Source organism: Esox lucius, chromosome 14 (assembly GCF_011004845.1).
Source record: "Esox lucius isolate fEsoLuc1 chromosome 14, fEsoLuc1.pri, whole genome shotgun sequence".
Classification (NCBI taxonomy): Eukaryota; Metazoa; Chordata; class Actinopteri; order Esociformes; family Esocidae; genus Esox; species Esox lucius.
The window spans coordinates 30,271,568-30,296,710 of NC_047582.1; the positions used below are offsets into that span (position 1 = coordinate 30,271,568).

A 25,143-nucleotide genomic window follows, 5' to 3' on the forward strand; every position below is an offset into this window, starting at 1 on the left:
TTTCAGTGAGTTATCCCTTTAAGAAATGGAAATATTTTTGGTCTAGTCATTTTTATTTAGTAAATTAAAAGGATTAGACGAAGCCCTTTATGCTTATACAATATACGTCTAAATCAAAGAAAGGTTTGTCGAAACGAAACATAGACACGTGTTTTTGTTTTTTTAGATTAATCTTGATGACCAGGAAGAGAACGTTTCCCTTTTTGTAGGAGGTGCCGCGCGTGGACCAATCGTTTGCGAATGGAGCTGGACCAAGTGGAACTGGCGTAGGGTTTGCATGCAAGCACGCGGTTTATTGCACCCAATTATCCAACCATGCAGCGCTGTTTCACTTTATCCGTTGTACGGTACTGGGCCCTTCGGAAGAAGGTTCTGACATTCAACTTCCAACAATCTGCTGCCATGTCTACGCTTCTGATAAACGAGCCCAAATATGCCTGGCTGAAAGAGTTAGGTCTTAGTGAGGATAATGATGGCGTTTACAACGGGACTTGGGGAGGCAAAGGCGAGGTAAGACAAGCAATGGGATTATGTGGGTCTTGCTTTCTAAATATAAACCCAGACCGTAAGAAATGCGTTCCTTGCAAACTTGCTAGCTAACTACGGTACAAGGCCACATTTATCACGTTTACTGTAGTCGATAGCTAGTTGAACAATGTTTGGCAAATAACAATGTTGTAAAAACCTGTTCAAATTCAAGCTAGTTTATTGCTTTCAATTTAATCTTTTCTTTTAAATATTATTTTGACATTTACTTTTCACTAGCTACGTTGTTTTAGCTACTGTATATGTATAACAACGGCCTTAATAAGCAAGTTTTATATTGTACTATATGTTTCAGCAAAAGTCTGTACTGTACACTAAATGGTTAGCATGAGCTACCTACTGTTTGGTAGGTATCTAGGACTAGGTAGTTTACTTAGCTAACTAGCTAGCAACAGACACGTCGTCGAGTGACACTCGCGCGAAATTGTACAGCAAAGATGTGTCGTTAGGAAGTTACTTTTAATTAACTACCGGGGTCAACTTCTAAAACCAATGTAATAAATTCCTATACTTTAGTTATCTTTAAGCATGTCTTTTATAGTGTTTTTTGCAGTGATTTGTTATATACACCCCAGTCAGTGGCACCTACTGACCAGATATTAGAATTATTATAGTACATATAACGTTTAATTCAATTGGTCACGGAACTTTTCAAACTTAAGTCTTTAGAGTTTGTAACTTTTCTCCAGCCCAATACAGTTGGGATGGAGTGTCATGGAATAAGCCGTGACCGTATTTCATTGACTGTGATTTTGTACGATAATGTGTAAAGAGTAAAGCTGCAGGCTTAGAGCCAGCAGTTGACAATGATTGACACAATTTAAAGGCTGTGAACTGAATAGTTCTGCGGCACCTGTTGAGGGGTGAACAGACAATGAATAATGGGTGTTCTTTGTTCAAGGTCATCACATCATATTGCCCTGCCAACAATGAGCCAATTGCCAGAGTACGCCAGGTAATGTCCAATAGGTCTGTTTTATCAGTAGCTAGCTAAGCGTTTTAGATTACCACACATCGCCATTGTGCTTTGCCCAAATTGGGGTTTTAGTTGAAATTATGCTTACCCAGACCATATTTGTTTAAATGCCTGATTAGCTATGTTTGCAATAGGCCAAACCAGTTTCACATTCATAAATTGCTTCTACATAAAACAAATGTACTGGAGTTAATATTTGTATTTATTTTTTCTGCCAGGCAACCATGGCAGAATATGAAGAAACTGTGCAGAAATGTAGGGAAGCCTGGAAGGTTTGGGCAGATGTAAGCATGATCTTAATCAATAATGTATTATTCTATATTCATTTTATTGCAACTTTTAATACTTATAAAAATTTCTTGTCCAAAATAGATTCCGGCCCCCAAAAGAGGGGAGATTGTGCGACAGATTGGCGATGCTCTGAGGAAAAAGATTAAAGTCCTGGGCAGCCTGGTATGTCCTAAGTGCAACTGTTGTAAACTGTGTTGTAAACCCATAATATACAGACTGAGACTGATAGTTGCTCAATTTACTTTGACACACCTCCTCTCACCTACAGATGTTTCTGTTGTAACTCAATTTGGATCTTGCGCTCTTTAAGTCAGGCAGTTTTTCAAAGGGTGACATTGAAAGACCATGGTCTACTCAGTTTGTATATTTTACTACTCTGAACCGAAAATGTGGAGGTGTCCTAATGAACACGAATATCGTCTGAATTTCCTTGTGTGTGTCCTTGTCTTTGCTAAAAGTAGACACAATACAACAAGACCAAGCTGTTGTCTGTTTTTGCAGGTGTCCCTGGAGATGGGGAAGATCTATGTTGAGGGGGTTGGCGAGGTGCAGGAATACGTAGACGTCTGTGATTACGCCGTTGGCCTTTCTCGCATGATCGGTGGTCCCGTTCTCCCTTCTGAAAGTAAGGCTACGGTCTTTAATACGGGGGGGGGGGGGGTGGTAATATGTTTCTAATAAAACACAGATTGGGTGTGCAGGCCTTGGCTCCATTCCTGCTCCAACACATCTGCACCTGCTCAGCAGCTGCTCACAGGACCTTCAGCTGCTCTCGCCCTCCATAAAGCCCTGGAGCCCCAATTCGAACACTGCTCAATCGCATCTGTGAACCAAAAAAACCCAGCTTTCTCTTTGAAAAACATTAAGAGGTGCCTTGTTCGACCATTGGCCATAGCTTGGCGCCCTCTGCCCCTCTTCCGGTGTGTGCCAGTGATGTGCCCCTTATTTTCGTGAAATGTACCAGAACAGTTCTTCCGCCGTCGACATGCACGCTTTAACCGCACACAAACGTTGCTACCGCACGGACGACCGTAGGCCAATCACTGGCTAGCTAAGCGATTAGTAAGGACTTCTGTGAGATGGAAGGCATGTGTGGATAGTTTAGGCCTGCCTTTTGTCCAAGTCGTGTGATTATTCACAGCAAATGCAAATTACAAAGACTCATCTGATTAATGGGAGTTAAGAGAATCTACGGACCCTATGTTAATCAAGGTGAATTAAGGCAATTCAGTTTACATTTCATGAGCCTGACCGTCCGTGAGGCATATTCAACTGTAATTGCCATAAAGTAGCCGTCGGATCTGTGCACCATACGAGTGCTGTTTTGATTCTGTCCATGTAATTATTAATTACATCCTAAAAGGCCAATCAGATCCTTGATCACTGTAAGGTGCCGTGTGGATCCGGGCCATGAATGTCAACCTGTGTGCCCAGTCATTCACGCAGAGGTCCGGGGGATAGAGGCTGGGAATTGGTTAAAGGGGTGTGAGGATGTTTCCTAATCCACTGTGACGCTTTCTTAGGACCAGGTCATGCGCTTATCGAGATGTGGAACCCTGTTGGCCTGGTGGGCATTATAACAGCCTTTAACTTCCCTGTGGCGGTCTACGGCTGGAACAACGCCATCGCCCTCATCTGTGGCAACGTTTGTCTGTGGTAAGCAACCTCAGAGCCGCATGCGTGTGTAATTGTCCTTTGTCTTGCATTTAGTTGTCATTGTTTCAGTTTCCCCCGCAGAGCGAAGCATGTTGAAAGATGTCGTCTTGGTTAAATGTTATTTTGCTCAGTGGTTTACATCACAAATTTTGAGTGGGGGCAAATAATTTTTATTTGAAGGGAGGTTCACTATGCAATGTCGTCTTGGATTTTCTCTTTAGGAAAGGCGCTCCCACAACTCCCCTCACCAGTGTAGCTGTAACCAAGTCAGTATCTTTGCACACTATCTGAGGTTAATGTGTTCATGTAAATGTATTTTTATACTGTCATGTCGAAGAGAGAATTTGGACTCAAAAGGAATGTATAAACTTCAGGTTGACCACCTCATCTTTTTGTAGCACGCCGGGTGGTGGTAAATGTCCATGATTGTGCTCACTGTTGCGTGTTCCGACAGAATCGTGGCAGAGGTGCTGGAGCAGAACAACCTGCCTGGCGCCATCTGCTCCATGACGTGTGGCGGCGCGGACATCGGGTGAGTCCTGTGCCTTAGGCCATCTCCGTTCCCTCACGTCCCAATGATCTGTCCTGCTTCCTGAAGGGGGCACTGCTTGGACACTGCATCCTACTCACGTTATTACATTGGTTTATACATTGTTTCCTATACCAGTCAATTTCTTCCTAACCCACAGCACAGCGATGTCCAAGGACGAGCGCGTGGACCTGGTGTCATTCACTGGCAGCACTCACGTGGGCAAGATGGTGGCCATGACCGTGCAGGAGAGGTTTGGTGAGGCGATTTCTTCACTGTCCACATTAAACTTCTCAAACTTGAATACGTTTCGGGAAACATCGCTTCGTTTAAATAAATTAAAGTCCTTTCTCCTTACAGGTCGGAACCTTTTGGAACTTGGTGGGAACAATGCAATCATAGGTAAGGATGTGATGACCTTATTTAACGGATCATGTGATGATTATTCTAAATGATTATTCAGCTGTAGCTTGTTATTCGTTGTCATGATACTGGGACTGGACATGCTCCCGGTCAGATTAGAAATGGGATCTAGTGCTATCAAAGAATAGGATGACAGTTGTGACTTCATGAAGTCCTTGGTTCTCCATATTGCTTATTCGTTGCTCTGTCACTGTGTATTGTGTCTCTTCAGTGTTTGAGGATGCTGATCTGAGCCTTGTGGTTCCCTCTGCCGTCTTTGCGTCCGTGGGAACTGCCGGGCAACGGTGCACGACCACCAGAAGACTGGTGAGTCGGCGACAACGACACTCAGAACGCCACGAAGGTCTTCTCTCACCGGAGCAGATGCACTAGTTTGCTCCCATCTGTTTGAATGGATTTTTACAGCCCTCCTTCCTTTTCCTGAGGTTACCGAGGACTTGTTGTCGTTTCAGATGCTGCACGAAAGCGTCCACGACGTGGTGGTGGAGAGGGTAGCCAAAGCCTACAAACAAGTCCGCATCGGAGACCCCTGGGACCGTAAGTATGTGAAATGGACCCCCTCCGCACTCGGAAGGCCGATCGCCAGGCCACAGTAAATGGATGGGGATTCATTTAGACGTCTTCTGTGTTCTCCACCCTCAGCCAGCACGCTGTATGGCCCGCTACATACCCAGCAAGCTGTGGACCAGTACCTGGCGGCCATTAATCAGGCCAAACAGCAGGGCGGCACTGTGGTGTGTGGAGGAAAGGTACTGGAGCGCTATAGGCCCGCTGAGTGTTGAGAGCACCTCCGTGTCGTACGGCCTGCTGGGAAAACTGTCTGGGTGTCTCCATCTATATTCCCTGTAGCATTGGTGTCAAAAGAGATGTTGCCCTGTGGGCTGTGTTGTTGTCAGTGAGGTCCAGAGGGCAGTACTTGGATATTGGTTATGCTTCCTAAGTTGGCATGAAAAGTAAATGACGGTTCAGTGATCTTCAATTAATGATTGATGGGAGACTACAAGCCTGGTGGCTGCTGATACATGCCTTAGGCCTCAGTTAACCACGGAACATTGTGGTAAACTGAGTAGAAAAGCTGAAGGCGGTCGTCTTTTACTTTGGTCGCCAGGTCATGGATCGTCCTGGGAACTACGTGGAGCCCACCATCATCACAGGGCTACCTCACGACGCACCCATCGTTCACACGGAGACCTTTGTCCCCATCCTCTATGTCCTGAAGTTCAAGGTAAAATATCCACTACCTCAGGCTAGTTCATAGCCTGGTTTAGCCAGGTTAAAGATGCTTTTAAACTGTGTCCAACATTGTCAACTGCACAGCTACTGGCCCTTTTTGGTTACCAATCAGCCTGGTACAAATATCTGCCTTGATGATTCAAGTCCTGGTTTATTTCTGTTGTGTACTCAGACTGAGGAAGAGGCGTTTGCCTGGAACAACGAGGTCAAGCAGGGCCTCTCTAGCAGCATCTTTACCAAGGATATGGGCCGTGTCTTCCGCTGGCTAGGGTAAGCGGTTATGGTGTCCATGTGATGCAACTACCGGGGGGGGGATTATTGGAATCTGGAGGGATGTCTTTTTTTAAACCACAACTTGTTCCTCTGTAGGCCTAAAGGGTCCGACTGCGGCATTGTGAACGTCAACATTCCCACCAGCGGAGCTGAGATCGGAGGCGCCTTCGGTACGTTGGCTGACGGTCCGACTTCTCATTTGTGTGTTTGGCAAAGCGCTAACCTGCATGCGCTGGGCTAAAATGCAATGGCGCTATCGGTGTGAGCAAGTCCTGACTTTCAGTGCGTGTTAGGCTAACTGGTGTCTTGGTGCCTCTAGGTGGGGAGAAACACACCGGCGGTGGACGTGAGTCAGGCAGCGACTCGTGGAAGCAGTACATGAGAAGGTCCACATGGTGAGTGAAGACATGTTCTCTGCCAGATCACACCATATCTCTTGACGACAGAGACCTCTATGGGCTTGGTTACGCTGCGGTACATTTTCCCGAGACACATCGAAGAAGACATTAGATTTTTGTTGTGTAACTTGCTTCTAGCGATAGCTCGAGATGCCACCTTACGAGGTTCATTTTTCATTCTACAAGACTGAATGTTGGATTATTTTATCTGGGTGTTTTTAGTATATGGGATGTGGAGTTGGGCAGCACTTTAGCATGTAAAACAAGTTATAGATAATGTTAATTGTTTTCTCATCTACAGCACCATCAATTACAGCAAGGACCTCCCTCTGGCTCAGGGAATCAAGTTTGAGTGAACCAAACCCCCGGAATCACACAAGGAAGCATTATCACGGACCCACAAGGAAAACAAAAACACTAAACTAGCTTTTCTTTCCTTTTATCTTCCTCTCTGATTGCTAAACTTTTGTCCTAGCAAATGTTACAATCAGAAAATGAATTGAACTTAACCAAGTGGGACAGCAGCCAGATTACTTTGTGTAAATGTGGCGGAATGTGGATGTAGAATTTTAATTAGTTGTATGTGATTAGAGGGCTTAGATCTACAAATGGAAAATGAATCCCTCCATTGTATAGAGAATACAGTTGGTCTGGAAAGGTCAAATTGTTCTAAGCACCCTAGTTGTGTGCGCTTGGTAGCACTTAACAGCACTACTACAACTCTGCCTTCTAAATACTTTACCAGTAATTCTAAACCAGAAAATGTGTACAAATAAATCATGCCTTTATTTTGAAAATGTGGGTTGTTGAGTTTGATTCATATTTTGACAGCAGGACAATGGCACAAACTGTATATTGCGTGTTTTGCCGGCGTTTGCAAATGTTGAATATTTTCACCTGATAAAGGGTTGCAAGTGTGCAGGGATGTAGCCTTCTGTTCTGTAATAGCCATGGGTTACAAAATCCAACGCAAACAGCCCCAAGAAACATGCCAACAATAGTTTTCTCTGGGTAGTACCGCGTACACATCTGTCATAGTACCACCATAACATCTTGGGACCACCAGGGGCGCCACGCTAGCTGAAACCACAAAACTAATCCTGATGCTCTGCAGTGTCTGCCCGGAGGATGATGGATACTAGTAAGGTAGGGAAATTGTTGACATTGCTTTGCAAGGAAAGGTGTTTCGGTATTTTTCCTAAACCGTGTGGGCGGGGGTGCTTTGGCAGTGGCTGACTGTCAGTAAATGGTACGTCGAATTAACGGCGTTGCATAGGTGGACAAGCCGAGGATATGTGACATGTTGTGAAAGCTAGCTAATTAAATTAGCTAGCATCGGCAGAATGAAATTGCTATGAACGTGGGCAGTCTTGACACGTAGCGCTAAGCACAGGTCGATGTGAGAGAGAGTCCGGAACAAGCATGAACGAAAATCGGGCTCTTGTAGTATGCGCGCGTCTTGTTCCCTGATTTAATCTGTCATTGCATGTTCAACTAGCTAGCTAGTGGGGTTAAAGCTGGCTAGTGCTCATGTGGTAACTTAGCTGTCAGCCCAATACTGATTCAACGTGTAAAATTGTGTGCAGTATGGCAGTAGAATTAATAGTGTAATTATTGCAACTAAACTAGAATGTTTAGATCGGAATATGGAGTGAATTCAAGCATATAAAACAGTTGCTTGCAGCTTCATCTTTAAAATGACTTGGTCCTCACTACAGTTCACATCTACTTAGCCACGTCAGAGAGCCTACGCGTAGCATATTATGGCATTGAGCCATAAAACGACCTGAAATGTCATAATTCACGATTAGGTATCACATCTGTTGCAATTGAATGTCAATTTATTTTCTTCATTCTATCCTTCGCAGATGATGGATTCACACGAATATCTTTATGAATGCAACCAACCGCCTCCCCCGAGTAGATTCTGACTTGGTATCACCTTGCTTTAAAGGACTGCTTCTTGTGAAGGAGGTTTTCAAACTGGCCTCAATTTACAGAACTGCAAAGCAAAATGAAGACATCCCAAAGCATTGCTCCTGACTTTATTTCATTTGTCGATTTGACACTCCTCTAAAATCACCTGATGTTTCTGTGTGTCTCTGTTGGATTCTGAATCATATGCACAGAAACACACACACACCAGCACACACACTAAAGGACAACTAGTTTGATTCCAAAAGTGGACTGTCAAGATGTTTTCAGCTCTTAAGAAGCTGGTGGGCACTGAGCCTGGACAGCTAGGAAATAAAAACATACCAGCTGGTTTGCAGTCAATGAACCAGAGCCTGCAGAGGAGGTTTGCCAAGGGGGTACAGTACAACAGTAAGTGATGCAGCTCTTTATATTAACTTCAGCCATCTTGCAAAAATCACAAAGACCGTTAGGCTGGAATGTTGCCTAAAAGTAGGCTGAATCCAGGTCTTCTTACACAGCTGTTTTAATTGTCCATATGGTACATAATGTGGAATGAAACCATGCTTCAGCAAACCCATACAATGTCTGAAAACGATGTTGTAGTCCTGAGTTTTTCCTAGACAAGTGTTCCTGAAAAAAATACGTTAATGTATTAATTTCTGTTTAAAAAAAAATAAACAAGTTTGATATATAATAGGAATATGGTTGTGGCAAACAGGCAGACAAAAGGTTGCTGGTTGGAATCCCCTAGCCCTAACCTTTGAGCAAGGCACAACATCAGTTGGTCTAAGTAAACATCATCTGGTATAGTGTAGTAGGGCTACGTTAGAGACAATAATAAAACATTCATCATGGATATCAGGTCACTGCCCCGAGTCTTCGCAAATAGGTACTGTGACATTGGGGAGAAAAACAGATATACATAAATAAATCCAATTCCTCTGCACTTTCCACCTCTTTTCTTTTCAGTGAAGATCATCATTCGAGGTGATCGGAACACAGGAAAAAGTGCTCTGTGGCACAGACTACAGGGAAAGAAGTTTCTGGAAGAGTACATCCCCACACAGGAAATCCAGGTCTCCAGCATCCACTGGAACTACAAAAGTAAAAAGACTCTCTGTGTGTGTGTGTGTGTGTGTGAGACTGCTGTGATTTGTAGAAAGCAAATTTTTTGGGACTTTATCAATGTTATTTTTGGGCTTGTCGGCTGTACCTTGACCAAAACTCCTTTATTTGTCTTTGATAGCTTGTTCTCCATCTACTTTTCAAAAAGTGATATTTTTTTTAAACTCATTTTTATTTCAATGACTGATCAAAATGTGTCTTGGCTCTCTCTTGTCCCTTTGCAGCAGACACGTGGTGAGCAAAATGTTCATCGAATTACAATAAAAACACAGTATCGAAGCGCAACACGCGTAGAATCGTGATGATAATATAGTATGGACATTTCCAGGCACAAACATGTACAGTGTGTTCACAGTGATATTCACAAGAGAAATACAATAACTTCCTAAGCATTTCATATGGGAGCTCACAGAGAGATTTGCATGAAATTAGTATTGAGATTTGGCTTCCGAACAACATTCAAAGATTCATCAAAATCAGTATTTTTTGCCATTCGACTGTTGTGCGCCGCAGAATTGACAAAGTTGTCACATGTTCTCATCCAAGTTTATTTTAGTGACGCCATGGTTTTTTGTTGTTTTTTTTTCCTTCTCAGCAACGGACGATGTTGTCAAAGTGGAAGTCTGGGACGTTGTGGATAAAGGTGAGAGTCCGTAGTTTCGCTCAGAGGGCTCTCCTGGGAGGCAGGACTGGACAGTCGGCTCTCACGGTGGTCCAGTATGGGTGCCGTTTTTTGTTTTGTTTTGGCTAAGCACTAATCAACAATCAAGAAATCATCACAGTTTTAATTTCTAGACTTTGATTATGAATCAGACATGTTATCCATTTGTTGTAGCAAAAGTCTGAAACCTTGTCCCTCTTTTTGGGGTTCAGCTTTTCTGTAAAGAAAGCTTGCTGTTGTTCCCGTAAAATGTATTTCTCATAACACATGTTCAGTTTCAATCTGTATACAAGGTTTATACAGATTTCCACAAATTTTAAAAAACGCATATTGTACTGTTGGTGTTTTGTAACAAGTCAGTCTTACTTGTTGGTGTTTTCTCATGCATTTCTCACCTGATGTTGTTCCTGTAGGCCAAAAGCCTCCCCCTGAGGGCACAGGTGAGAGCTAGCCTAGCCTGTGCTGTGTTATGAACTAGCCTAGCCTAGCCTGTGCTGTGTTGTGAACTAGCCTAGCCTAGCCTGTGCTGTGTTGTGAACTAGTCTAGAATGCCTGTGCAGCTAGGACTCAAGCCCTATCCCGAGATCTGCAGCAAAGCCTCCTCTTTTCTGGGACTTCTCCTATTGATGTCAAATCATCGATTTCAATGGGGGATCTATTTTGCTGTGCTCGTGAATCTCACATAGGAATCAGCCTGTGCAGTGACTTTGACATCTCCTTGTCCTGTATGCCTTTGCTTTCTGAGTGGAAACGTATGCTGGGAATTACATGGAGGGCTGTGTTTGGCATAAAATGGGTTAGTTCTGTTGTAAAGACAAGACGTGAAGAAATGTTTGGTTGCCTGGATGATGGCTGCCCTGTGATGTGACACTGAAGAGCTGGGGTTGGTTGGTGGAATGTGGTGGCGTAGCATCTGTCCGTAAAATTTGCAAAATAATACTAGTTACACAAGTCATCGGTGGGATAGTGTGTCCTCATACTCAGCGGGTCAACGTCATGTTTGTAGAAATTCCTATATGTTTACGGAATAACTCTGGTCGCTGTATTGAAAGAGCACTGGCAGCACTTGACTGGTATTGAACAAATACTAGAATACCTTTGGTAAATAAAAGGGATGTGCTTTCCCCATGTCTGGATTGAATTAATGTTTTGATGCGCTTGGGAGAGCGTCTGTGTGTGTGCGCCAAACGCAATGGCTGCTTGATGCTTAAAAACTATTTTTACTGTCTTTTCACGTCTGCATGCAGTAAATCTGGAAACGTAACTTGAGTATGGCTTCTTAGCAGGTTGAGCAAATGCCCATATAAATAATTTGCAATAGTTCAACAACATATGTCATTTAATGCATGTAGGTCTTCATATTGAGGAGAACAAATGCCCAATGTTAGTTTAGGTGTGTGTTTGAAAACATTTATTTTGCATTTTGGTATGACGTGTGTCTACTTTGTGGAACCTTGGAAACCAAAGTGAATGATTGTCATTAGTTGCTTTTCTGCCTCACTAATTGTAATGTCGTGTTTGTCCAACCACTGCAGGGAAAGGCAAGAAGCGAGGAGAATCCCTGAAAACGGAGAACGAACCCCAGGAGGTAAGTGCCAGATAATTTTTTATTATCAAACATCATGCTGTCCAAGTTACCTTTATTTCTCACTGTTTATTGTGAAATGCACCCAAAAAGAAAATCCATCTGAAAACAAGCATTGTCAGTTATTTGCTGTTTTATATACTACTATACAAAATATCTAAGACCCTACAAATAAAAGCATCTAAATAACTCCACAGTCTTGCTACTAAGATTGTAGTTTCCTTGCTCTTCTGTCGTGTTGGTAGAATCAAACAGAGAATGTTGTGGTTAATTGGATTTTCTGTTGTTGGTAGAATGAGACTGAGAATCTTATGGTTGATTTGCTCTTCTGTCATGTTGGTAGAATGAGACTGAGATGGCTCTGGATGCAGAGTTCCTTGATGTGTACAAGAACTGCAATGGTGTCATCATGATGTTTGACATCACCAAGCAGTGGTGAGCAGCTCCTTTTCCCCCTCCATCCATTTCCTTCCCACTGCTGCCAACGCTTCATTTCCCATCATCCTCCTTCTTCCTCTCCGTTCACTCGGCCATGTTTGTATCATTTCACCACCTCCCACTTTCTCTCCCCTCCTTTGCAGCCTGTTTGTCTTCCCTTGTGATGTAATGTGACTGTGCTACAGGGGAAACTAGCCAGTCATGAGTCCAGTTACAACTGGCACAGTGTGTTAACATCAATGGTGGTGCCGCATTCTCTACCCAGACCCTCAAGATATGCACATAGTTCAGATAAAAAATATATATATATATATATTGGATGGTTAAAGGCATTTCAAGTGACCTAACTCGCTTGAATTATTTTGCACTAATGTTGTGGTTTTTATTTTTCTTCCAGGACGTTTGACTACATAGTGCGGGAGCTGCCGAAGGTGCCCACCCACGTGCCCGTCTGTGTGTTGGGTAACCAGAGGGACATGGGCGAGCATCGGGTTATTCTGCCTGATGACACCCGGGAGTTTCTTCGTCACCTCAACAGGTGTGGTGCCAATTGTGTTGAAATCGGTAGTTTGCTTAGTCTTTGTCAGTGGTCTTCCTAGTCTTTGTCAGTGGTCTTCCTAGTCTTTGTCAGTGGTCTTCCTAGTCTTTGTCAGTGGTCTTCCTAGTCTTTGTTAGTGGTCTTCCTAGTCTTTGTCAGTGGTCTTCCTAGTCTTTGTCAGTGGTCTTCCTAGTCTTTGTCAGTGGTCTTCCTAGTCTTTGTCAGTGGTCTTCCTAGTCTTTGTCAGTGGTCTTCCTAGTCTTTGTAAATAGTCAACTTCAGAAACAGGTCTGACATGTCCATTACTTGCTCTGTGTTTGCAGGCCTCCAGGTTCTTCATACATCCACTACGCCGAGGCGTCTATGAAGAACGGCTTTGGTCTCAAATACCTGCACCGCTTCTTCAATATCCCCTTCTTACAGCTACAGGTCAGCCTCTTTATGCCCTTGATCAGTTATTTGTGTCGTATGTAGAGTACAAGTTGCCCTGATCAGTACCGGGACAGTGTTTTCAACTGCAATGGTGCGAGGAAAGATTGTTTGATCTTAGATGTGCAACTCCTACCTCAAGCTTCCTATGGTTGCTGATCAGTCAAAACCAAAATGGCCGCCAGTGTGGTTCAGTTTGGTCATAGAGGGCATCCTCTTTCACCTCTCTCTGTCCCCCTGTTCGTTGCTGACCAGAACTCTTTTTAAAGTGGATTAAGAAGTGTTACTCCAGTGTGCTTTGTGGTTGTGTGTCAACGTGTTGAGCGGAGGGTGTCGATTCGCAACACACCCATAACACCCCGGCTCGCTGTGAAGTTCACCCGAACGGCTCGTCCCAGGCCCAACCATGTTCACCGTCCGCGTTAAACATTTACAGAGTCATCGTTCATTCTGTGGCGTTACATTATTTAGTGTGAGTTTGACGGAGGCCACTGAGTCCTGTGTCTTCTTCCTCTGTTGTCGTTTTGAAGTTTTCCTAAAAAAGACTGTTCGTCTTTCTTCGCAGGCATGTGAACATAGACGCTTCCTGGACAACATTTAAATCTTTAGCCGTTTTCTCTCATGACCTTGAAATTAGGGATGGGGCACGTGAGCTGAAGCTCATGAAAGTTTCAGGACAGGATAGTATTACTTCTAACCTTTCCACTAATCAGATCCATTTCTCAGTAAGTTCAGAAGAAGGTGGCAGCAACAGAGAGGAGGGAGTGAAGGCTCGGATGATGGGATTCGGTAGGAAGGAGGAGAGTGGGACGACTGGCTGGTGGGGGGGGGGGGGGGGAGTTACGCAGACCCATGACTGGTAATTCATTGTTACCATAATACCAGTCAATACAGGGGTACAAAATGTTGACCCATTATTTTCCATGTTAAATTACAACAGGACACTGTAACAATGTAACATCAGTGGCGTTCTACACATTTCAAAAGAGCAGATTTCACCTCTCAGGATTTGATCTCTGGACTGCTGCCTACTGGCTGGGCCAAGCACAAGTGGTTGGCGTGTGAATCTGAGCGTTTGACGATCTCGTTGTTTGGTGCGTTTATGGACGATTAAGCGACTTTTCAGGTGTATAAATCAAATTTTCTAAGGTTCTGTTGATCGTGTGTCCGTAGATTTTAAGCGGGCTTCGGACGCAAACCCAGTAGCTTTCCACGGGTGGCCTGGCCTGAAAAAACTTACCTCTCTTTCTACAGCGGGAGACCCTGCTGAGACAACTGGAGACCAACCAGCTGGACATAGATGCTACTCTGGAGGAGCTCAACATTCAGCAGGAGACTGAGGACCAAAACTATGGCATGTGGGTGTTTCCTATTGTCCAGCCCGGCATAGACACACACGCTGTTGCTCTTTTGCTTCTTGCCGTTAGCTAAATGTCAGGTACAAAAAAAGCATGTTAAAGATCGAGACGCATGATTGAGACACGTGATCATTACAAGAAATGCTTTCTGTGTAATGATGGGTTGGGATTCATAAACCGTGTAAATGTTATGATGACTTGGGATTCATAATCCGTGTAAATGTTATGATGGCTTGGGATTCATAAACCATATAAATGTAATGAAGGGTTGGGATTCATAAACCATATAAATGTAATGAAGGGTTGGGATTCATAATCCGTGTAAATGTTATGATGGCTTGGGATTCATAAACCATATAAATGTAATGAAGGGTTGGGATTCATAAACCGTGTAAATGTTATGATGACTTGGGATTCATAATCCGTGTAAATGTTATGATGGCTTGGGATTCATAAACCATATAAATGTAATGAAGGGTTGGGATTCATAAACCATATAAATGTAATGAAGGGTTGGGATTCATAATCCGTGTAAATGTTATGATGGCTTGGGATTCATAAACCATATAAATGTAATGAAGGGTTGGGATTCATAAACCGTGTAAATGTTATGATGGCTTGGGATTCATAAACCGATCCGCTGTTCTGTTGGCCTTCATAGTTTCCTGGAGATGATGGAGGCCAGGAACAAAGCTGGCTACAACTCCCCAGGGGCCCCTTCCAATGGTCAGAGCCCTTCCTCAGGCTCCCAGAGCCCCGCTGTAATCCAAAGTGGGCCCTCCACCCCAGGGACCTGCCCCAGCCCCTGCTCCCCCCAACAGCCCCCACTTCCAGCCCAGCCCCTAACCATTTCCAACCCCCCCTCCAGGCCGGCTCAGGCCCCGAACCCTAACCCCTGCCCACCCCTTCCAAACACAGCATCCCCAGGGGGTCAGGCAAACCCGCAGCAGCCGCCAGCAACCCAGCCGCAGCCCCCGGCAACCCAGGGTGGGGGGGCCGCAACTGCCCCAAGCCCCCAGTCGCCCAGTGTCACCCAGTTACTCCCTACCCAGAAGAGGGGCTTCATGTCTCGCCTCTTCGGATCAGCTGCCCCCGAGACGCCCCCAAGTGAGTGAAATAATTGTTTCATCTGTTTGTGTGGTTATTTAGTAAATAACAACGTTACGCTATTAGACTTGACATACATGTTATCAGTCATTAATGAAATCATATATCAAGGTTTCTGTAGAAATGTCTGGAGTGTAGAGGTTATGTAGCTTGGTACAGGTGATCTATATAAATAACAGATCGTTTGATTGATTTTCCCAAATAATGGTTGAAGCTCTTTGGGAATCAGAAAGGAATTAGCAAGATATTCTGAATCCAGGATTTTGTATTTGTTACTGAATTTCGCCACCCTAGTTACGAGGCATTACTGACCCGGATACTTTGGGCAAGTAACAAGCACCAATGCTTGAGGAAGACGAGGATAGCAGAGTGCTGTGTCTTCATCACTGACCCAACTGCTGTGCAAAAGAGCAAGGGGGTGTGTGAAAGAAGGGCAAGTGACTGGTCTTTCTCTCACAAGCGCACACACACACACACACACACACACACACACACACACACACACACACACACACACACACACACACGTACACATGTACCCAGGCATTCAGAAGAGTATAAATGGACAGTGCCATGAAAATGTATTTCACTATGTATTGATTTTCTAAACACATCATGAAAACATCACTGTGCTACCACCGTGCCTGACTGTTAATATAGCTCCCATGGCTGTCCCACTGAATGGGACATAAACGTATTAAATAAGCATAACGTTGTTTTAGTTCTTTGCTCGCGATACCCTTATTTGATGTGAGGTTTTGGTTCACAGTCCCAAAATATGTCAAAGTACCATCAGTGTCAATATAATATCAAGCAGAGAAGAAAATATCGGTCCACTGCCAGCTCACCAGAGGAACAGGGAAGCCTTCCTCCCATCTGCTGTGTTAATGATTCCCGTATCCTCACTGATCTCTGTCAATGACTCTTAATGGCAACCAAGCTCCTAATGAATCATGCCTGCTTAAGGTAGTGGAAAGACATTTTAATAGTAATCTCTTCGGCGTAATTTGATTGCATCAAGCCGTCATGCACTTTAACTGACGTGAAATCCTTTGAGGTTGACAATGTTTCGGTTTGATTCTATTTTTTGAACACTAATTGAAAAACGAAAAGGCTTGAAATGAAGAGAGCAGCAGCCAGAGTAGAAGTAAATGTTATTTGAAAATGATAAACCGTAACTGAATTGTTTGGAAGAAAACAAATGCTGTTGCCAGTTCTGCCATCGGTACCAGCCTTCATCATCAGCATCGTTCCCATTCTTCCTGTCTTCTCAGACGGCCCGGGCCCGGATGGAAAGATCCAGAATGTGGATGACTTTGTGCCGGAGGTGGGAATGGACCGTAGCTTCTTGGAGGAGGCTGTGGCTGCCAAAGCCAAGGAGAAAAGCAGAAGAGCAGGCAACATGGACAGTGACAGGTAGGCGCTCACATCCCTGCTGTCCAGAATGGCCGCCTTGTCATCTACGGTACGACTCGTGTCCTTGTTCTTTGGAACCTACATTAAAAAAAAATAAACATCTTGATTATAAGATACAGTATGATGGCTATATCAGCTGCACTGCTCCCTATATCCCGGTACATCCCATACATTTCTGATCAACATTGTTTGGTGAAATTTGGACCACTTATTTGCTGGTCAGTCAGAAGGGCTTTCAATATGCGCAGTGGAGGGAGAGGTATTTCAGCCTTAATGTGTTGGATGGGTGGAGGAGGAGGGAGAGACCGATAGAGAGAGGGTGAGGGATTTTTGTTCTGTCAGGTCTCCTTGGAACTACTCTGCTCAGAATCTAGGTCATTCCTCACTCCTTTGCTATTAAGAGGGAGGAAGGAGAGGACGAAGGAGAAAGTGGGTGCAGTTTTGAATATGGGATAAGACTTTATACAGACTTATGCTATAGGAATGTCAAAAGAGACCCAAGCCAATGATGAAGAGTGTCTGAATGCAGTGTTGTGTAGTAAAGGAAATCAACTTGCTTCAAGTTCAAAGAAGATTGTCCTTTAAGAACTGCCTGCCATTTTGGAAAATAGAAAATTAGGTTTGAAGTGCTCTCTGGTCTACCGCCCAAGCCTCGTTTTGAGTAGATGTAAAGACTAGTTGGTTGCTAATGAAACCTGACGCCCTGTCTCTAAATCGTTTTTTTAACCCTGAAGTGATCATTCGTTAGGATGTCCATGGAATGTTAGCGGTTTTGTCCTGGTCCCGGTACCCGCTTTGGTCATTCCTCATGTTATGGACCGGGCTCGATGTTTAGCTGTCTCTCTGCCGAAAACAATTCCGAGCCTCTAGGTCAGGGAATATTCAGGATAGACATACTGTATGGAGCTGGTTTCACAGACACAGATGAAGCTCAATGATTTAATCTTGTGACTTTCCATTCATCAATTCCGACGTTGGACTCTCGGATGGGGCACTTTGGTTCGTCAAATAATACTGATAAAATAATCAGGGTTTTTTTTGGGGGGGGGGGGGGGGTGACCAGATGGTTCCTGGCGTATTTGGCACCCCGTGAGTCACCTCATCAGGCAGGGGTCAGGGCGATGTTGCCGAGAGAAAACCCCAGTGGCTTAGCATTTGGCTGGAGTGGTCGGTTGGGCAGCTCAGGCCGACACCTCATCCAGGCTTCTCTCTCCGTCCATGTTTTCCAGTGAGGGAGAGGGCCGGGGGGGCAATCCCATGGTGTCGGGGTTCCAGGACGATTTTGCCCCGGATGAGCTGTGCCAGTCTGTGCCCACGTTAGTGACCAACGCAGCGGCCGTCCCAAGCGTGGGCGTCACCCTGACCAGTGACGAAGAGGATGACGGGACGCCAGCGCCTAAAGCCTTCCAGGACGGTGGATCGAACAGTAGAAGGTACCACGCGGAAAGAGTTTGGACCTTCCTGTTCACGTGACCTCCAGATTTACTGACATTTTGGCTGAATTTGATTTCAGGTTGATGGTAATCTAGACCAAACGACTTTCGCTCTTTGTCTTGTCGTTTCATGTTGTGTCACGTTCTGACTGAGAATTGTGTTCATTGTGTAAGATGAGAATGTTTTTTTTTTTTTTTTAAACAACGGTCTACTAATTATTCTTGTGGCAAGGTTATGTAACATTGGAAGTATTGCGCATTCTTGAAAATGTTGTTTCATGTTGTACCTTTTTGATCAGATCGTCTTCCAATGCTTTGAAGACTCAAAACAAGAGTGGAGAAGCCAAGAAATCAGCAGGCCTCAAGATGTCGTCTGAGCCTGCCTGTTTCCTGAACCCGACCCCAGCCCTTGTGCAGTCCAAGCGGGCAGGCAAGAAGAACGGACGGGGTGAATCCTCCGACTCTGACCAGGAAGCCTCCAAAACCGATCAGATGCTCTCCTTCGTCATGGACGACCTAGACTTTGAGGATGAGGAGTTTGAGAGGCCCAAGACAAAGGTAGCTATGGCAGGCCGCTCCAGGTGTGGGTGGGTGTGTGGGTGGGTGTATGACCATACTAGAAATCCTCACAGTAATAGTCACTCATGGCAAATTTGGGAGACTGAGGATATTTTCCTGGTCCTTGCTCTGAAAATAGGCTGTTTTATGGCCCGAATGTCACAGCCTGGCAGTTAGCTGCGTCATTGTGACACCGGGGTTCAAATCCTTCTCTGTGTGTCCTGCAATTCCCCCTTACCTGGGTAAATGTGAAATGCCGAAAGGTGTCCCGTTGCTCACATCTCTTTTCCGGTTCACCCTTTACCCCGGAGCCTTCGGCTTTATTGGAGGATCTGTCAGACTTGTCAGATGACAGCCTGGTGCCCCGGGTAGCCCCTGAGCGGAGCAAGCCCTCTGTCCTCACTGTCAAGAGCCAGGGCGACGAGCTGGGCTTGGACCTGTTTGGCCTGGGCTTCCAGGAGGTGGCGCCCAGGGGCAAGGAGAGCAGCGACGACCAGGACGGTGAGTAGTGTGTCAGGTGTCTAGTGTTTGGGAGGGATAAACCGGCGTTATTATCACTATCAAGGACAGGTTTCTTTCATAAATCTACACACAGTGTCAAATGACAAAGGGAAAACTAAATTTTTAATATACCTAGGTATTCAGACCCTTTATTCACTACTTTGTAGAAGTGCCTTTGGACATGATCCCAGCTTTGATCCTTCTTGGGTATGCCTGTACCAGCTTTGCACACACAGATTCGGGCAGTTTCTGCCATTCTTTCTTGCGGATCCTCTCAAGCCCTGTCTGACAGGATGTGAAGCGTATTTGAACTACGATCAGGTCTCCCCAAGGATGTCCAGTAGGCTTCAACCCAGGCTTTGACTGGTTAACCAAAAAAGTGTTTGGTCACCTCCTTCACCAAAGCCCTTTTCCCCAGTTACTGTGGTTGGCCAGATGACCAGCTCTAGAAAGAGTCTCGGAAGAGTCTTCCATTCCTCAATGATGGTTCCACTGTGGTTCTGGGATTGTTCGATGATTTAAGCAGTCAAGTTCTAGAGACATGGATGATGAAAAGATACAGGATGCATCTGGTGAATTTGGAATGTCGTGACAGAAGCACTAAATACGTTTGTACATTGTAGTATGTATTTTGTGTAGATTATGTAAAGAATAAAGGAAATGTTGGAATGTGGAGAAGATAAATAGGTCTGAGTACTTTTCCGAAGCTACTGTACATTCTTCCTTACCTGTCTTGCAGACCGAGAAAACAAGTCCTTAACTAAGGAGAAGAAGAAGAAGAAGAAAAGCAAAGAGGTAAAGTTCCATGAAAGCTGCTGATTTTCTTCCATTTTTACACTAGGTGTGTCGTCCCTAACTAACTACCCTTCTAAAAGTAACTGTGAATTGTGCCTTCTCCTTACAGGACATCGAGAAAAGCAGCAAAAAACGGCACAAACAGAAGAAAAAAGAAAAAGTGGAGTCAGGCAGCGGTGAAGAGAAAGAGAAGGAGAAGAGAAAGAAAAGGTCAAAGTCGACTAAGAAGGCCGGAGGCGTGGTGGACGACCTTGAGTCTTTCCTGGCTGGAGGGGAAGACTATGAGGCACTGTAGAACTCCCAGTGTCCAATCAGGGCTTTTGTCTTCTCAGCGTTTTGGTCAGCATTCTAGGGTCAGGGTCAGGATGTCCTTGAGACTCGGGCCGAACATGTCAGCTAACTGGCTGCGTGATCAGCAAATGCAGTTCTCACTGGTTGATTCTCTTTTCCCACTTCCTGATGTTGTTGTGCCTCTGTGATTTGCTTTTTGGTCATTGTGACTGACACTGACGTTGTTTGTTATACTTGGCCCTGTATTACAACACTACCGTCCTATTGACACCCTACTGCAAAACTCTAGCTGTGTATTATATTGAGGCTTTTAGTTCACACTAAGACGACAAAGTTGAATCGCCATCACTTCATGGTGTGGAACCTTGCATGTGTTCAATCAGCTTCATTGCCAGAAGGGATACAGCTTCTGTCAAAGTGAGGTCACATGTGCACGCTCTATTTTCAAGGACCATTTACTGTTGCCTGTGGGGGGGGGGTTACTCAGCAGGGGTTTACTATTTTAACAGTGGCGATCCTGCTATTCTACATTCTAATTTTGCCGTGTGGCTGAATGCTGCAGTTTTTAAGCTAAGTCCAACAAAATTCTAGTTTTTTTCTCCCATAATTCTGATACGGCCTGCCCATGGGTCTGTGGAAATAATGGGGGGGGGGGGGGGGGGGGGGGGCTGTCTGAATTTTAGGGCTCATGGTCACATGACCTGGTTGCCTGTCAGTTTATAAGAGACTGGCTTTCTCTGGTGTACAAATCGAGACAGACAAATGCTGTATACATACTGATGGGAAGTTGTGATTGGCTGTGGATAGAAAAGACAGGATTCTAATAAAAGAATCCTTCAGGTTTTCCTGTCCTAATTTGGAACCCTCGTATCAGACTGTTAAAGTGTTCATGATGGATTTCTGTAGGAACAAATCCTGTAGAATAACTTCAGGGCTATGTAAGAAATTATACAAAACCCCTGGCGCCTGCTAGCTGACCTAATGCGGGACGGCGGACCTCCGTTTGAAAACCCCTGTAACCACGCACAGCAAGCCAGCAACACCATTCGCTGGCTGTGGTCTGCTTAACTACCGCTTGACCGGGAGAGTTGTTCCCTATAACGGGAAAGAAAGTAGCTTAAGTTAATGCAAGTACGCAGCGTTAGACTGGCCGGCTGTTAAATCACTGTGATTGTGGTAATTTCTCCCTAAAACGTTCAACTACAGCTATGAAATTCATTTTTGTTTGTAAATTGTTTTGCATTTGATTTGGTTCACAATTCTGATCCAATTCCAGGTTGAAACTTCGGTGTAAACGTTAGTAACGTATTCGCGGGTTTGACATTACTTTGACCTAATTCTTATCACTTCTAGCTGTGGACATTCCAAATATGATTTCCCATGCCACTGTCTTTTGCATGTTATATTTCATTTCCGTTGCATCTCTGTCTAAAAAAAGACCTCATTAGTATAAAGTAATGACAATTTCTCTATTGGGATGCTTTCCTTTATACAAATCACTATTCAGGATTCAGGGGTTATATGTTAAATCATTGTGATATATCTATGAATTATGTTGAACACAGCTTCAGCAATGATATCAATGTAATTTTTCCCCCTGGTATCAATATTTCACATTATGAAACAATATGGTACGACTGAGTTTCTCTGAAATGTCACTGTGTAATTGTTTGGGTTTCAATGTCAATGCCTTAAGGAAACTGTTACTTTTCTACAGAAGTTTATGGGTAGAAAAATTGTTGAATCATCATGATTGTCAAGTCCTTCTAAATAAACAGATTGTTAGGCTAGCACAGACACGGTAGATTAATAGATTGAGTTGTTTTTAATATGTTGCTCTAGGGATATGAATTATAACATTTGAAGTATTTTCCAAATTGTCTTTTTGATTGTTTTATTTTCCATTCTGTTACATTATTTTTAGGGGGTCTTTTGTTAGCACCATTTATGATTGTTTTGGTGTATGGAGCAATAAATCGTATTGGAACATAGCCCTTAATCTAGGGTCATTAAGACACTACTATTAACCCCTAAAAACGGGATGTTTACAACAAAGTTGATGGCCTGTGAAAAGCTAGTAATTTCACCATAAATCCTCATAAAAGAAATGACAGAATATCAGGAAGGTATTTTGATTAATATCATGTTTTGAATACATGAATGCATTTCATATTTCTGTGTTTATGTATTTCATAAATCTTTGGATTGCAGAACATATTTTGATCATTATACAAATCTCAATTATAGAACAGTATCAAAAATATGTATTTTTACATATTTCTCTCTTTTTTCTTTCTTTTTTTTTTCTTGCTGTTGTGTTCTAAAGAGGTATTTTGTCTTTAAAAGAAATACAACATTTCTAATATCGCAAGCATTTCCACCCGTCCCCTTATGGACTGACCGCTCCATACTGGCTGACTATCCTTGACCTCTGACCCACTTTTGCTAAATTTCCAGAAGCTACTGTGCATCATTTGAATGCGTACATCGATTAAAACTGCCCATAGAGACTGCTCCGTGAGCGTTTGAATCAGGTAGAACAATAGATGTCTTTCCCTGCCACTTAAATGTCCTTCGTCCTCTGGTTGCAGGAGGTACTGTAGTCCGGGGACACCTCGTCCCCTCTCTTATTTTGTCGTCTTCCACGCCGCAGGGAGCGATGAAATGAGCGCCGCAAACCTCCCAGCTGGCTTGGCAGGAGGGAGCTCAGTGTCGAGATGGGCCGTCCTCTGTGTCGCCGCTGGTCAGGGTTGGCCGCTACTGGGCCAGGGTTCCCACTGAAACCACTCCCTATTGGACGATATCCTGACCTCTGCATTGGTCCAATGATGTTGGCTCGTCCCATTGACATGAAAGCATGACTAAGTGATTCTCTGCCCTGAGTGGATGTTCGGGTTCGTCCCGAACAGCCCTCAGCGTGAGTGTCACCGTGAGAAACGTACGTGCGTAGAATTAGAATGACTGGAACGTGTGTTTTGGAGGCTTAGGCCTGCGCTCTGTGGGGTTGGAGACGATTGCGTTCTAGTTATTCTAATTCTGTGTTTATGTAATGTGACCTACTCCTACTTCGTTTTTTGTTTTTTGATTGTCTTCTGCTTAATGTTGTGGATTGTCTTCATCTTACTTGCTTTCCTGAATATTGCTGAAGTTACGTGTATAATTGGGTTTACAGTTGGTTTGATTTGGATTGCTTGTGTGTGTGTGTGTGAGAAACTGAATTTCTTGAAAAATGGTTGGTAACTGGAGAATATAATGATACGTTATCTAGTCCTTTCATGCTTTCCCCTTCACACGGCTAGGGATCTATTTGTCAAATAAAGGAACACATTTTCATCTTTTGCAATTAAAGTTCATTCATTGTTGTTGTCTGTAATTAACATGTTTTGTGTTTTATATATATATATATATATATATATATATATATATATATATATATATATATATATTATATATATATATATATAATATATATATATATTTTTTGTTTTTGTTTTTATTATTATTATTTTTTTGCTCTTCAGAATGCATGATTCTGCTGATGTCTAGTCACAGACTCGTTATACTGTTAAAGGAATAGTTCAGCAAAAACAAATCTGAGTCAAGATCCATGTTCGGTATTAACTGTCCCTTTGAAAATCTATTACTCCCGAATCCATGTTTTCTCTGCAGCCACTAGGGGGCGATGATAAAATAGATGTTGCTAATTCAAGGCGCAAACCACCATTAGTGGGTCTGCCAGAAACTGGAAGGATACGGTTTTCACAATGCAGAGAAGCTGATTATTTTTTCGGTCCAACCCAGGCATTTTTTTCCCCCGCACCTGCTGCATTAGAGCACCTCAGGTTTTATGAAGTACTTTGATTTCGTAAGCGGCGAAGTGCAGTTAATTTAATATCTGGTAGTAACTGTCAAAGGCAAATGACTTGTATTAAACGGGAATGTCACTTTCAAACGTTTTAGGTTGAGTGGAGAGATTAGCTGGTAGGTCATTCATTTTATGGCCAGGTGTCAGTGAGTTTCTTGGCTTATCATGTTTATCTGTTTTACTCCAAAACTCACAGGACAGGGCCATTCAACTCCATTCCCAGAGGGCCCAAACACTTCTGCTTTTATTTTTTTTTGCTTCTAACTACAAATTAATTTCACTCATCCCGTGTCCCAGGTCTGAATTAGTCCCAGATGCGAAGGAGAGGATGAAAACCAGAAGTGCTTTGGCCTTCACGGAAGCAGAGTTAAATGCCACAGTAAGACATGCAAACATCCCCTCACACCCTAAAAAGAAAAACCATTTGTCTTCAGCATATTGTTGGAGCGTTGCCTCAGACAGTTCTAACCACAGACGGGACTGTCCATTCTGGATATGTGGATGTGAATGAAGGGTCTGTATAGCTTTTACTCCTTGAATGATGTTGGTACTCCTTAGAGGCGTTTTGATTAACTCACTAATCCTGCCATCAATATCTTGCTCAAGTGAATCTCCTTTCTGTAATTAGTGGGTTCCTCCCTCTAAAGGACTCCTTGATTGGACCTGATATAACGGAACCCTTTTTTTCTAGAACGTTGTGATAACAGTTAATCCTCCCTATGTGGTTTCTGGGGTTCTGCTCTTGAGAATCTAACGTTGCGTAACAACCTATTCTTGTAATTCTATGGTTATGTGTTAACG

At 43.8% G+C, this 25,143-nt stretch overlaps 2 protein-coding genes across 9 annotated transcripts; both read left to right on the plus strand.

Moving 5' to 3' along the window:
- The first annotated feature begins 225 nt into the window (after nt 1-225).
- aldh7a1 (aldehyde dehydrogenase 7 family, member A1) lies at nt 226-7,122 on the plus strand. The gene is made up of 18 exons (XM_010889632.5): nt 226-510; nt 1,448-1,501; nt 1,741-1,806; nt 1,895-1,975; nt 2,315-2,438; nt 3,337-3,469; nt 3,691-3,735; nt 3,924-4,001; nt 4,159-4,256; nt 4,359-4,400; nt 4,633-4,727; nt 4,874-4,958; nt 5,064-5,170; nt 5,530-5,646; nt 5,827-5,924; nt 6,024-6,097; nt 6,247-6,322; nt 6,627-7,122. Exons 1-18 carry the CDS (start codon nt 316-318, stop codon nt 6,679-6,681), a joined length of 1,623 nt encoding a protein of 540 aa, XP_010887934.2. The 5' UTR covers nt 226-315; the 3' UTR covers nt 6,682-7,122.
- A 267-nt stretch (nt 7,123-7,389) lies between these two features.
- On the plus strand, nt 7,390-21,129 carry rabl6a (RAB, member RAS oncogene family-like 6a). Of its 8 annotated transcripts, none has more exons than XM_020053713.3 (17): nt 7,390-7,471; nt 8,194-8,650; nt 9,212-9,346; nt 9,963-10,010; nt 10,442-10,468; nt 11,561-11,616; nt 11,957-12,048; nt 12,449-12,589; nt 12,913-13,018; nt 14,273-14,376; nt 15,038-15,483; nt 16,758-16,899; nt 18,129-18,332; nt 18,632-18,890; nt 19,202-19,391; nt 20,131-20,186; nt 20,296-21,129. In XM_020053713.3, the coding sequence occupies exons 2-17, from the start codon at nt 8,521-8,523 to the stop codon at nt 20,479-20,481; spliced, it is 2,322 nt and encodes a 773-aa protein (XP_019909272.3). In that variant the 5' UTR covers nt 7,390-7,471; nt 8,194-8,520; the 3' UTR covers nt 20,482-21,129. The 8 variants fall into 8 exon arrangements, with proteins under 8 accessions (XP_019909272.3, XP_019909274.3, XP_019909275.3 ...); XM_020053715.3 differs by having other exon boundaries at nt 19,217-19,391; XM_020053716.3 differs by having other exon boundaries at nt 19,220-19,391.
- Nucleotides 21,130-25,143: the final 4,014 nt, after the last annotated feature.

What these genes read in the sequence shown, in the direction of transcription:
- aldh7a1 (XM_010889632.5), top strand. Translation starts at nt 316, where the DNA reads ATGCAGCGCTGTTTCACTTTATCCGTTGTACGGTACTGGGCCCTTCGG. An exon ending in TGTGGCAACGTTTGTCTGTG is followed by an intron (nt 3,470 to 3,690) that starts GTAAGCAACCTC and finishes TTTTCTCTTTAG; the next exon opens with GAAAGGCGCTCCCACAACTC. An exon ending in CTGTGGTGTGTGGAGGAAAG is followed by an intron (nt 5,171 to 5,529) that starts GTACTGGAGCGC and finishes TTTGGTCGCCAG; the next exon opens with GTCATGGATCGTCCTGGGAA.
- rabl6a (XM_020053713.3), top strand. Translation starts at nt 8,521, where the DNA reads ATGTTTTCAGCTCTTAAGAAGCTGGTGGGCACTGAGCCTGGACAGCTA. An exon ending in CTGGGACGTTGTGGATAAAG is followed by an intron (nt 10,011 to 10,441) that starts GTGAGAGTCCGT and finishes TTGTTCCTGTAG; the next exon opens with GCCAAAAGCCTCCCCCTGAG. An exon ending in GGCAACATGGACAGTGACAG is followed by an intron (nt 16,900 to 18,128) that starts GTAGGCGCTCAC and finishes CATGTTTTCCAG; the next exon opens with TGAGGGAGAGGGCCGGGGGG.